At 34.6% G+C, this 12,692-nt stretch overlaps 4 protein-coding genes and 1 long non-coding RNA gene across 5 annotated transcripts in view; 3 read left to right on the top strand and 2 right to left on the bottom strand.

The window, feature by feature from the left end:
* The window catches only part of LOC138123654 (uncharacterized), a 145,668-nt gene that overhangs the window by 11,425 nt on the left and 121,551 nt on the right, over positions 1-12,692 (top strand). The gene's annotated exons all lie outside the window — the stretch shown is intronic.
* mIF2 (mitochondrial translation initiation factor 2) lies at positions 568-3,965 on the bottom strand. Its single transcript, XM_069038429.1, has 7 exons — positions 3,836-3,965; positions 3,658-3,781; positions 2,991-3,603; positions 1,871-2,164; positions 1,455-1,823; positions 916-1,398; positions 568-855 (listed from the first exon to the last, which is right to left on the bottom strand). Exons 1-7 carry the CDS (start codon positions 3,919-3,921, stop codon positions 683-685), a joined length of 2,142 nt encoding a protein of 713 aa, XP_068894530.1. The 5' UTR covers positions 3,922-3,965; the 3' UTR covers positions 568-682.
* LOC138123651 (NSFL1 cofactor p47-like) lies at positions 4,398-6,166 on the top strand. Its single transcript, XM_069038431.1, has 5 exons — positions 4,398-4,541; positions 4,592-4,884; positions 4,933-5,206; positions 5,526-5,728; positions 5,781-6,166. The coding sequence occupies exons 1-5, from the start codon at positions 4,440-4,442 to the stop codon at positions 5,998-6,000; spliced, it is 1,092 nt and encodes a 363-aa protein (XP_068894532.1). The 5' UTR covers positions 4,398-4,439; the 3' UTR covers positions 6,001-6,166.
* Positions 6,753-8,010, top strand: LOC138123653 (TIMELESS-interacting protein). The gene is made up of 2 exons (XM_069038434.1): positions 6,753-7,279; positions 7,332-8,010. The coding sequence occupies exons 1-2, from the start codon at positions 6,893-6,895 to the stop codon at positions 7,803-7,805; spliced, it is 861 nt and encodes a 286-aa protein (XP_068894535.1). The 5' UTR covers positions 6,753-6,892; the 3' UTR covers positions 7,806-8,010.
* On the bottom strand, positions 7,833-12,332 carry Herp (Homocysteine-induced endoplasmic reticulum protein). Its single transcript, XM_069038432.1, has 3 exons — positions 12,028-12,332; positions 11,629-11,975; positions 7,833-8,587 (listed from the first exon to the last, which is right to left on the bottom strand). The coding sequence occupies exons 1-3, from the start codon at positions 12,160-12,162 to the stop codon at positions 8,155-8,157; spliced, it is 915 nt and encodes a 304-aa protein (XP_068894533.1). The 5' UTR covers positions 12,163-12,332; the 3' UTR covers positions 7,833-8,154.

Here is a 12,692-nt window from a genome sequence, read left to right as displayed (position 1 = left end):
GCTGGAAAAAAACACTTATGAAATATAGAGAACCATGCACAGCAGATCAGAAATGGACAAGAAACACGAAAAATTCAAGAAGTAACAAGGAACATAGACTCCGCTTTGCACAAAGTAACTGTGATTGGATTGAACTACGGTAAGGTGGAATTGAATCGATTTCAACGCGCCGTGATGCGTGTCACCAATCTGTAGAACATGGGAGCGAGTCAAATATTCCGGGTACTCGCGCGAAAAGTTGAGACTTTAAATTTTTAGAATTAGATTTAGAGATCTAATACATAGGTATTGCAAAAACTTTTCTTTTTAACGAATATTTTTTTTTACACAAACGAACAAAAAAGTCCTCATTTGACATAAGCTTTCATAATCGCCTATTTAAAACACCGTTTGTAATTTTGAAGTGAGGGTGTTTGGATGCAGAGTAATGCCGTGACAGCTGTACAGTCACATCTTCGTATGCACTGACTCAATCCCTTAAGTTTCAAATTTGTGACGTTGAAGCGCTAGAAATAAATCCACCCGAATTTTTGGCGCTGACACAAGGAATCAAGGACCAAAACGGTATCTTTTCAACGAAACGTTTATTTTCGAACTGCGAATTAACATCGTTCATCTTAGATCTATCCAAAAGCGAAGATTCGAATTCAAATTTATATATTTTCAAGTAACAACGAATTAACTAAAATCCTGGGTCCCATGAGGTTACTTGAGACACCATTTTTTTCTGATAACAGACAATTGTATCACCTGGTTCAAAGATAATTGTTTTATCTGAGAACTGCAGTCCACACTCGATATCATTTTTAATGACATCCACCTCATCTTTTAAATGTCGCATTGATGTCAGTTGTCCTAAAAGAATTTCCCCAAGTGTAGTTAAATCGAAAAAACTGAGATCTTAAGAAAATTTACCTGTATGTACAACTTGTTGGTTTCTTACAACTTTATACATTGCGGATTTTCTCAACATCCCTTTCGTGCATCTGCAGCCTGCAACGGCCACCTTTTTTCTACCTTGGTTAATTTCGAACTGTTGTAAGACCGTTGCTTCACCGATTGTTTCTTCGATTTCTTTTTGGAGTAATCGACTGTTAATTTCTTCTTTAACATCATCGACTAACTTGTATATAATGTTAAAGTATTTAATTTTAACATTCAAGTTTTCGGCCATTTCTTGGATATTAGTGGGACAGTTTATATTAAAGGCATAAATAATCCCATTAAAAGTCTGTGCTAATTCTATGTCATTTTCACTCACTGCTCCTACTCCATAATGAATCAAATCCATTTTACACTCGGGAGAATTATAGGTGTCTAAAGTGTCAAGTACAGCCTCCAGTGTACCGTCTACGTCACTTTTCACGATTAAATTCAAAGTAGGTGTGGGGTCATCATCTACAAAAATATAAATACATATTATCTGCACAGATGATACTGTCTTATTGCACCACCTTTTGGAATCTCTGGCTTTCGTGGTCCTTCATTCTTCAGTTTATATCTTCCTAAACTTCTCTTATAGTTCAATTTTTCTTTGTACTCTTTCTCGTGATGGGCTTGTTTTTCAGAGATAACGATCGCATCTTGTTGTTGTTTCTCAACGGCGATTTTGTTTTGACGTACTCTGATCACATCTCTGGCTCGTTTTTCGGTTTCAACCTGCAACACTTGTTCTCCAGGAGAAGGTAAGTCCTTCCAGCCTTCAATTTCTGCTGGGTAGCCAGGTGTTACTTCTTTCATTATGCTACCTTCTGCATCTCGCAGAACTCGAACTTTGCCCATTGAAGTTCCCACGACCAAAATGTCGCCTTTCCTTAAAGTTCCTGCGAACACATTACCATCTACTTGACTTAGCGAGCGTAATTGTTACCTCTTTGTACAATAACGGTGGACAATTTGCCTTTATTAGGATCCAATTTGCTTTCGACAACAACCGCTTCCACTGGGCCCGTGGGGTCCGCTCCGATCTCGAGAAGTTCGGCTTGCAAAACCAGGGCTTCGGTGAGCTGACCTAAATTCTGTTTCTTTAAGGCAGAGATTGGAATAGCTTGTATGTCTCCACCAAGTTTCTCAACTTGAATACCCACTTCCATTAGCATTTGCTCTGTTCTCTCGATATTAGCCTTCGGAGAATCAATTTTGTTAATAGCAACTAATATGGGTACTGAAATTTTAAAATTAGTGTTAAAAATAACTACAAAATGCGAGTAATTTCGTTATCATTTTATATTTTCAGACAGCATTTAACCATAGTTAAAAAAGTTACATTATAGCATTCTTTTCTGATCTGAAACTTTCCTCCAGTTGTTGATAATAAAAGCATATATCAATTGATTTTGAGGTCTAAAGACTTTACTTATTTCTTAATCAGAATGTTGTTACTGAATTAGTTTTATTACAAAAGAAAATAAACATGTTTTCAACTGAAGAACAAAAAATTTAGTTTTTAGGCACCCTTAATGAAAAAGGTAATTTTACCTACTCCCAAGCGGACGAAAAGTAACTCTTTTTCGGACGCTGACCGTGGCGCCATCTGTTCGTCTGTTTAGTAAGTTAACAACGAAACTGAGTAAACAGACAGAAAACAAATAATATTTGACAGTTAAATTTAACCAAAATATATTTTGTTTGCCCGAAAAAGTGTTGTATCGTTTATTTGGTTATTTTTCTTTATAACGAAATGTTTAATGTAAAAAATAAAATTTTCAAGAGCGTACTTTCACTCGGAGATATTGTTTTTCTTATTATATGGAGGCATTTTTTTGCTGAAAATCACTATTATGTATTAACAAACACAAAGCAAAAGCAGTAGCTCTGTAAAGAACTGATTTTTTTTAATCTTGGAAAGAAGATCTGATTTTCGTCCATTTTACATGATCTAAATTCTAAGCACCTCCAGACACAACAAACAAGTGCGCTCCGCTAGTGGGGGGACGGGGGTAGGGGGGATTTCAGTCCACTGCGCATCCATTTTGTCAAGCTGTACTGACCTTTAGCTTCTTTAGCCATTCTAATGGATTCTAGAGTTTGCTCCATGACTCCATCATCAGCAGCTACAACCAACACAACAATGTCAGTTGCAAGTGCTCCTCTAGCTCGCATTGCGCTAAACGCAGCATGTCCTGGAGTATCGAGAAATGTGATTCTTGCTCCAGATTCCAAAACAACAGAAAATGCTCCAATATGTTGGGTTATTCCCCCAAATTCTTGTTCCACAATGCTGGAATGTCTCAGAGCATCAAGTAATGTTGTTTTACCATGGTCAACATGTCCCATGACTGTAACTACAGGAGGTCTTGGTTTTAATTCTGATTTTAATGCAAGTGGTCTTGGATATATATCACTGTCAATTACTTCTTTCTCAGTGTTATTATTTGGTTTTGCAATGATTTTCATACGACGGCCGCTGCGTCTGATTCCTTGTTGAAGAACTTTCATATCACTGATTACTGTCTTAGAGCCTTTCACTTGGTTCAAAAATATTTCTTGAACATAACTTACATTCTCATTTAACACATTAGCTAGTTCACCAACTGTTATGTCTTTCCACACTCCGACAAGTTCACCTTTAACTTTGGGATATTCTAATACTCTAGGCGCTTTCTGCAAAATTTGAAAAAAATACAATACATACTGCATGTTAATCTTCATCCTAACCTTTTCCTCAGCTGTTTTTCGTCTTTTGAAAAATATGGAAGTTGTGTGTATATTTCCTTGTTGTGAACTGTATTTTAGTACATGAACATTGTCTTTAAGTTTTTTATAAACTAAATATGAAAATCTGCAAAAGATGTGACATGTATGGACTCATCAAGTTTAAAAAACATTTAACAACCTTTGGTTATTACTACACAAATTGACACTTTTTGAAGATACGTTTAATAAGGTGTAAAACTTTAAAAATCTTGTATATAACGCCATTTAACTAAACAGAGTTTTATAAAAGTAACTTTTCACCCAAAAATCTAAAATTAAAAAACTTAGGTTATGCAGCCATTCAAATTTGTCACTTTACAGGGTAGCAAATGCAACGAAATCAATTCACTCTTTTCGGGAGTTCTACTAATTCATTGCATGCAATCTCAATAAAATTCCTAAAACACAAAAATAACAAAAAAAATCCGAACGTGAAGACTGAAGAATCGGAAGACCGACGGTCCAAAATTTGTTACTGAGTTGTATTTTATAGTGGAAGTGGCAAAATACCAACATCTGTTTAAATAATTGCCGAGAAACGATAAAAATTAGATATGTTGACTTTTTAAATGTTGGTTTTTTCCGTGATCATCAGTGCTTGTCAAATATTCGAGGTTAGGATGATTCTTAAGAATCTCGTCTGAAAGAGTCGTTTAATAACTGATGTACAATAATATATTTACAGCGTATTTTGTCAGGTTTAGAATTAATTTGAGCGAAAAGTACAGGACAATAACCGAAAAATGAGTGACAATCCTGAACTGATATCTCAGTTCACTGCTATAACAGGTGTTGATGAAGAAAGAGCAAAATTTTATTTGGAGTCATCTGCTTGGAAGCTTGACGTAAGTTCTAAAAATTTTCAGAAAAGGTATTTAAATATAAGATATTTTAGTTAGCAATTAGCAGATATTATGAAAATGATGGTCTAGATCAGGGAGATGACAATACAACAGGCCAACAACAACCTGAAGGTGATCCATTGCATCAAGCTACACCCCCTAGACCAAAAACTAAAACTGCAAATTCAAATTTTGCCACTTTAAATACATTAACTACTTCAAGTGATGAAGATGAGGAAGAAGGTCAAGCATTTTATGCAGGAGGATCTGAACACAGTGGGCAACAAGTTTTAGGTCCTTCAAAGAAAAAAGATATTGTAGCAGGAATGTTCAAATCTGTGCACAAGTATATTCTTCTTTTTTCAAAGTGAAAATATTAAATAACTTTTTATAGACATGGTGTCGAGATAGTAGATCAGAAACCTGGTAGTTCTAAGGCCTTTAAAGGTACAGGTTATAAATTAGGCCAAACTGCAGATGACTCTGTGGAAGTGACAGGAGCTGCAGGACCTGCACGCTCTCCTGAAGTAGTACTGAAGTTATGGAAAGATGGCTTTACTGTAAATAATGGAGAGTTAAGATCATATACAGATCCTGGTAACACAGAATTTTTGCAAAGTATTCAGAGGGGTGAAATTCCACAAGAATTACGTCAAGGTAATTCAGAGGTGAGATTTTGAGGTTTTTTGATTTAAAAAAAAAAGAAGTATTTATGTTTTTCTACAATTTGTTACGGGAAACTAAACATTTAAGTGAAAACAATGTTCATAAAACATTATGATTAATTTTTTGCATTAGCACTCAATAATCTGTGGTATTATTATTTACTAAAGAATATTTTCAAGATCAGGGACATAAAGAATAAAACAGTTTTGGGTACAATCAAATCTTGTTTCTTTTTCCTGATTTGCTTAGTTACTCATGATGATGAAACTAGTTTATATTATAGTTTAAAAAACTTTGACTGATCATACCTTATCTAATTAGGTTTATTTATCAATGGAAGATCACAGAGTGGAAGCGTTTAAGCAAAACGCGGACAAAGGCATAAAACCATTCACAGGTCATGGTTATACACTAGGTAGTCCTGCGCCACCTGTAGTTGGTGCATCAAGGGAAGAAGATAAACCTGCAAATGAAGCTCGCGCAAAAGAAGGATTAAATTTAGATACATCTCAGCCTACAACAAAGTAAATACTTCAACAAACATTTTATAGCAAAAATTAATTTGTAATATTTCAGCATTCAAATTCGTTTGTCTGATGGATCAAGACTTGTTGCGCAGTTTAATCACACTCATACAGTGGGACAAGTTCGTCAGTACATTTTAACAGCAAGACCACAGTACCAGACAAGGTCTTTCAATCTACTGTCTGGATATCCGTCGCGGATTCTGGAGGACTCCCAAACTTTGGCAGAGGGAAATTTACTTAATTCTGCAATAATGCAGAAATTAATTTAAGTAATTTTGTCAACCACTGTTGTGTGTATTTTGATTATAATTTTTTAGGTCATTTTTTCTTTTCTTTTTTGATAATGTAATACAGTTAGTTATTTAAAAATCTTACAAAAGTATAGGAATAAAGGGATCTTGAATAATTGTGATCCAAAACATTGTTATTGGATAAGACTTGACCTATTATTTGTGGATAAAAATAAGCTAAAGTTGACTCAAGTTGCAAAAAACCACTTGTCGTTTGCAACAGCATTTTTTTCATATTTTTTAACCAAATAAAGGCACAAAGGGACCAGAAAATCATAGTTTGGGTTGAATATTTTCCATATAAGTACAGTTTAAAAGTAATTTCAAATGACTAATGCCATAAAAGTGCTGTTGCAAATGCAAAGTGGTTTTTTGCAACTTGAGTCAACTTTACATTGCTCAGTAGTTGCTTATGAGATTTGCGCCATCTATTTAAATTTATATCACTTCAGTTTCACGTTACGTCATCGATAAGCCGACAGCCGCAATACTTAATTTTTTCTAATTAATCCTACAAAAGTACAAAACATTTGAGAGAATGCCAGGTAAAAATTATGATAATTCTCAAAAAAAGCTAGACGAAGATTTAACACAAAAAGAGAAACAAGCATCTGAAATCACATTGACGGACAAATTGAATAAGAACCTTCTTCAGTCATTTCTAACAAGAATAAACCAGTCTGATGATGCTTTGGAAAAGTTTGTCGAAGCTGATGACCCCGTTGTCTCCAGTGGAGATAATGAATTTTATTAATGAATGATAACCAAAACCTAACCCTGTTGTAACATAACCTAAAAGTTTGCTCATCACATAACCTATAACGTCAAAGTAAAGCGGGAAAACTATTGTAATTGTCGTAAATCGAAGAAAATGGATAGTCCAGAAAATTTATCTGTCGCTGAATTGGAAGAAAATGACTTGGAAACAATCGAAGAACATGAACCTGAACAAAATACCGAAGAACAACCAGGTGGGGAGAATGAAGAAGAAAATGCTGACAAGCCAGTGAAGCCCAAACGCGTAGTTCGAAATCCACGGCCTAAGCTAAACGCAGAAACATTAAAAGGGAAACGGGGTATAACAGCTTTAGAATCTTATTTTGAAAGAGTTAAATACAAGGGCCAGGGTCATGAAGAGCAAGATTTGTCTGTGATTTTGAAAACATATGAATACTGGTGTCATCGTTTATTTCCAAAATATCCATTTGATGAATGCATCGCGAAAATTGAACATTTAGGAACAAAAAGACCTGTCGTGGTATGTTGCCTTGTTAATTGATTTATTTGTTTTTTCATGATTCATTTTATAGACTCACGTTAAAAAAATACGGACTAATTTACTACTTGATGAGAACCCAACAGTTAATGATGATTCAGTAGTTGATGAGGTTCCAAACAATGAGTTTGATGATTTGTTTGATACTCCTCTGGAAGAACCATCAAATGAAATTAGTGAGGAGCAATTGGAACAAATTAGATTAAACAAAGAAAGGGCAGAAAAGTTAAGGAAAGAGAAATTAATGCAAAAGAGAGAAGTAACACAAGGAAATGAATTGCAAAACATTGAAAGTGCAGACTTTGATTTGACAAATGATGATATCCACTTTTCAGATGTAACAGGACAAGCTAGTAATGCAAGTTTTGAATTACCAAGTGACCAGCAAAATGATGACAGTATTTGTCAGAAAGTTCAAAGAGATGAGGAGCTGGTGAACTCTCAGGAAAATGATAATTATGATAGATCCCAAAGCAGTCAAGATATTGGTGAAACAACTGCAGTTTAGTTGTATGTTATAATGTTTAATGATGGGTTTGCTTTATGATGATAAAAAACCTTTATTGGAATTTTAGTTATGTTACAACAGATACTTTTTATAAATAAAAACAAAAATATATTTAGATACTTATTATGTAAATCACAATTGTTTCTAAAGCTATAATATGTACATTAAAAGCTATACAACATGTAATATAAACAATTTAATAATTTGGTTGTATTTGTATTTTACATGGTTTGAATATCAGCAGATCTGTTAAAAAATTATAAAACCATTAATTCACTTGAAATTTAGAGTGGTACCTAAACATAATATCATTTAATTTTCAAATAAACCTCATACGTGTTATTGCTATTTATACAGCATTTGGAATTTCTGGAATCAAAGAGGCGAAAAACGTTGCAAAAAATGTCCACACAATCATCAGTCGTGAGGGTGCTTGTTCTTCTTGTGGCACTGGATCTGGAGGTACTACATTATTGTTGTTGTTATTGTTAATATTTCTGAAGAATCCAATTTGGTATAGATACAGGGTGAATCCCAACAAAAGCACAAACACAAAGCGCAACGGGCTTGAGTAAAAATACACCACACTGAAAAGAACCATCACTCTGCTCAACATGTAAAATATATCCAACCAATCCCTTTCTGGGTTCTCTGGATCTCTTTGAACTGCTGCTGCTGGAGCTTGTGGCGCTGCTTGTTCTGGGGGATTCTGCTGGGGTTGTGGGTCAGGGGCGACATTTGGTGATGCAGATGCAGAACCAGTTCCATAAGAATTTGCAGCCCTATAACATTAAGTCTTGCGTCAAAGAACATTTAAAAAGAACCTGACAATCTATTTCAAATGAATATGAAATAATATAAAAATGGAACTGAATGATCTTAAAACGAATACAGGTGCCCCAAGACTATTGGAGGAACTCGTAGTAGCGAGTTCTTTACGACAATATGAAACAAAAAATCTTAATATAATTATGTCTAGACTACAATCATTTTCAACTGGGACGCTGTTAAAGTTTTCTTGTGCGAGGCTAGTTGTGGTTTATTAAATGTACCTATACAGGGTGATTCATCTTTTACCGCCGGTGGCAAAATGACCCTTAAGAATTGAGAAACATTTATAAAATTTAGAGTTGATTTGTCGAAAAATTTACTTTCGACCGGTATAATTTATTAAAAAAAAAAAATTATTGAGCAGATATTTATAAAACTGTTTTTCAAAAAAAAAAAGTTCAAATTTTTGCATCAGAATGTGGCTAATGGCGTATAAAATCAATTTCTGCAATCCGTTTCGAAAAATGTTTGATAGTTTTTGAATTAAATCGATTTTAATGGAAAAGTTGCTTTTATTGATGGTTGTTGGCTTTTAGTGTTGTACATTTTCTCCAACAATGACTAACTTGTAAAACTAACCTGCTTAGGCGAATTTCTTCAATTTAGAAAGGACCCCCTGCTGTGGCAATAAAAATTCTCTAATAAATCTTATTGTTAAGATATTTGGACATTATGTCGTAAATCATGAAGCAAATACAAATTTGAATATCAAAATGCGTTTATTTCAATAATACCATACGCTAAAATTAATTGAACATGGTAAAATTGTGTGAAAATACCTGAGTGTGCATATGCTACAAAGTTGAATAAATTAAACAATTAATAATTGAGAAAATGGCAAAATTTGACGTAATTAACTTATAAATTTCATTTTTTGATATTATTTGCCTTATGGATGATAAATTAGGTCTGCAAAATATGAAAGGGAAATGATAATTTTTAAGGTCAATTTTGCCACCGGCGGTAAAAGATGAATCACCCTGTATTTAAGAGCAGAAATTAAAATAAATCACGATAACCATACTGAATTTAGAATATATTTGTCAGTTGCCAGGCACCTGGCGTTTTTGTCATTATTACGTTTCGTATTGGTTCAATACACAACATGGGGTTTTGGGAATTCCAAAACCGTTGTATAGTCAATAAAATGCGTAACTGAAGATAAAGATTTAATCAACTGTAACATCTATCAACTATCTACTATTCCGGTCACGGAATCTTGGCCAACATTTTTTTGGACATTTCTAAAAAAATTATGTCAACCAATCATTAGTGACATTATTATTACAAATCACTTTGAAGATTTTCTTGTGACATCAAAAAAGCAGGGAAATGGCATTATCGAGTCAAAACTTGGGTTATATTCAATAAAGGCCAGTTCACACATATTTGTCAGTTAAATGTCAGTTGTGGCCAAGATTCCGTGTCCGGAATAGTACCTACAATGAATACTGTTATTGTTGGTGAATTTTGAAGGATGAACATAAACAGTAAATTTAAAACTCGATAAACAGTGATAGACAGAAGCCAACCCTCAAGCACGAGGTACAGTTACGGTCACGAAATTTTTACTGTCAATTCGAACAAGTTTGTGTAGCCCGTGGAGGGAGAAAAGACTGGAGATGGCATTTCCTATGCTTCCCATGTTAAAATTCCGTACCCTCTAAAAGCACGTGCAACAACCTTTTATGACCCAGTCCACAATGTGCTAGATAAAGAAGCACAATACGCGTGGGAGGAAGGCGAAGGAAGCCATTGGCCTAGCGTCTATATTCAGAAACCTTTTATGACTCTGTAGTTTTCGCGGGCCGGTACACGTATTTGAATTAGTGCCATCTCCAGTCTTTTCTCCCTCCACGGTGTAGCCCAAGCTTTATTGTCATTATGACTTGACATTCAAAATTTTTGTGACAGAAATTCTGTCACGCATAATAAAAATGATTGACTAATTGACATCCATGTCAAAAATTCCAATGTAGGGTTAGAAATATATAAAGCCTGTTTTACAGCTAATGTCGGTTGAATGACGAAATTCCGTGGCCGTGAGTGTACAAGACGTAATAATTAATAAATTACGCTTCAGAAGAATATTGTAACTTTAACAAAAATTCTGTATTCATCTGTTATTGCAGAATCCAAGTGGAGATATTTAGACGGTTCTGGTAATGTTTGCGGTATAAGATTTTGTAGACGCGTGTGATGATCTTGTTGTTTCCCAAAATTTTGTGTTCCACTTTTTGAGGTTTGTGTTAATTTCGTGAGGAATTTGTTGATTATCATTATCAATTAATTGCATTAATAACAGCATCCTCATTTGCAGAAATTTGTATCGTATGCGGGCGACCAGCCACACTTTTATATGAACAAATTAAAGTGACTGTGTTTTTTGTATGATATATCAGTCTTAAAAAAACATTGTTTTCAGATGATTTCCATTGGAAAAATGAATCGCATATTTTCGTGCAAAAATGAGAATGTACCTGACAGCCAACTGACAGATAATTGATGACAATAAATTCCAGGGCCTACCAATAACACGCAACTAGCCTCGCACAAGGGATTTTTTTTTGCAAAAGTTTGATAGCGTCAAACAGTTAAAGTTTCAACATGATTGTATCAAGATTTTTGTATTAGATTATTGCAACAAATCCACCATTAAAAGCTCCTCTGGTGATTTTGGGACACTATATAAATAAATACTGGTTATGTGATGGTGATTCAATAGAATTTTTTAACATTAAAAACCTGCCTTCCTGCATTTATTCAAACTGACAATTACTGTATAACTCAAAAGATTTTACCTCATCTCTTTATCACTTGTTAGATCTATATCATTTAACTATTATCTAGAATGTTGTTCTAGCAGAAAAAAGAATTGTTTACCAAACTTCAGCCTATTGTTTAAATTAAAGTAATGATTAGAGTAACAAAGGTCAAATAATTAGTAGGTAAAGTATTATGGAATCAAGGCCAGCAGATTGTTTATACTTACAACTGCATATATTGTGTCATGTATTGAAGATATGTTTGTTGCATCCAAGCCATTTGCATGGCATATTGATTGGGATCCATCCCTGGACCATTTGCCCACGGCATGTTAGGAACATTCTGTTCAGTAGAACTGCTAGATGGTGTTACTTGGGGTGTGGAATTAGTAGTCATCGTTGCTTGAGCTGGCTGCTTTGTGGAGTCTTGTCGTGGAGTTTTCAAGTGCTTTGGAGTGCACACTAAATGTACAGTGTGAGTCTCCTGACCGTCGTATTGTCGCAAGACATCTTTTAGTGTCACCGAGTCGTTCAAAAGTTGGCCGGAATATATTAGTTTTTGCTCATGCTTTGGCTGAAATAATCACGGATAAGCCTGTCCAAAATATCCAGAAAGCTGTACTTACTGGTCGGCTTGGATAAACTTCAGACAGGTGTTGTTTAAGTTTATTTATAGTCCATGACAGCTCACATTTGATTGTTTGATCTTCAATTTGTTGATTAGGCGCTTTCACTATTAACGTGATTGGCAATGTTTCCATGTCTTCCTTATTTAACTCCACTTTGGTTGTTGCTTACTGACACGGTGAGCGATATTATTTACAAACTGGCACTCTAAATGTTATTACTTTTCAGCTATTTCTAGGATTATGACATATTTATCGCTTATCAACATCTACAGCATTTGTCGGTTGACTATTGGCTCGTTTCGGTCATGTGACATCAAGAGCCAGGGGCGGAGCGTACTATCACTGCTAAAAGTCCACGTATTGTAAGAATTTGTTATCAGAACAAAAAGGTTATTGTTTATACAGGAAGCGTCTGCTTGTACTTATACGTGTATTTATAAGTTAATCCACATTATTAGAAAAATAAAAATAAAGCGAACATTTGAGAATTTGGAATCCACAATGTGGAGTAGATACCTACCCGCGTGAGCTAAGCGGATGTTAAAACAGAAACCTGCAATCCTGCATACCTACTTTTGCAAATTAATAAAAGAGTTTCGTCGATTCGCAGGCCTCCTATGGCTATGCTATAACAAAATAATTTAAATGAATAAAATGAAAGT

Source organism: Tenebrio molitor, chromosome 2 (assembly GCF_963966145.1).
Source record: "Tenebrio molitor chromosome 2, icTenMoli1.1, whole genome shotgun sequence".
In the NCBI taxonomy this organism is placed as follows: domain Eukaryota; kingdom Metazoa; phylum Arthropoda; class Insecta; order Coleoptera; family Tenebrionidae; genus Tenebrio; species Tenebrio molitor.
The sequence above is the reverse complement of the archived record's forward strand: the minus strand, read 5'-3'. Positions and strand labels throughout refer to the sequence as shown.

Bases quoted from the DNA above. Each gene is read 5' to 3' on its own strand.
- mIF2 (XM_069038429.1), bottom strand. From the start codon at position 3,921: ATGGCGTTATATACAAGATTTTTAAAGTTTTACACCTTATTAAACGTA. The intron at 3,604-3,657 runs GTTAGGATGAAG...CAAATTTTGCAG, and splicing joins GAAAAACAGCTGAGGAAAAG to AAAGCGCCTAGAGTATTAGA. The intron at 1,399-1,454 runs GTGGTGCAATAA...ATATTTTTGTAG, and splicing joins AAAGCCAGAGATTCCAAAAG to ATGATGACCCCACACCTACT.
- LOC138123651 (XM_069038431.1), top strand. From the start codon at position 4,440: ATGAGTGACAATCCTGAACTGATATCTCAGTTCACTGCTATAACAGGT. The intron at 4,885-4,932 runs GTATATTCTTCT...AACTTTTTATAG, and splicing joins ATGTTCAAATCTGTGCACAA to ACATGGTGTCGAGATAGTAG. The intron at 5,729-5,780 runs GTAAATACTTCA...GTAATATTTCAG, and splicing joins ACATCTCAGCCTACAACAAA to CATTCAAATTCGTTTGTCTG.
- LOC138123653 (XM_069038434.1), top strand. From the start codon at position 6,893: ATGGATAGTCCAGAAAATTTATCTGTCGCTGAATTGGAAGAAAATGAC. The intron at 7,280-7,331 runs GTATGTTGCCTT...TTCATTTTATAG, and splicing joins GAACAAAAAGACCTGTCGTG to ACTCACGTTAAAAAAATACG.
- Herp (XM_069038432.1), bottom strand. From the start codon at position 12,162: ATGGAAACATTGCCAATCACGTTAATAGTGAAAGCGCCTAATCAACAA. The intron at 11,976-12,027 runs GTAAGTACAGCT...TGATTATTTCAG, and splicing joins AAGTTTATCCAAGCCGACCA to CCAAAGCATGAGCAAAAACT. The intron at 8,588-11,628 runs GTAAGTATAAAC...TTAATGTTATAG, and splicing joins ATGACACAATATATGCAGTT to GGCTGCAAATTCTTATGGAA.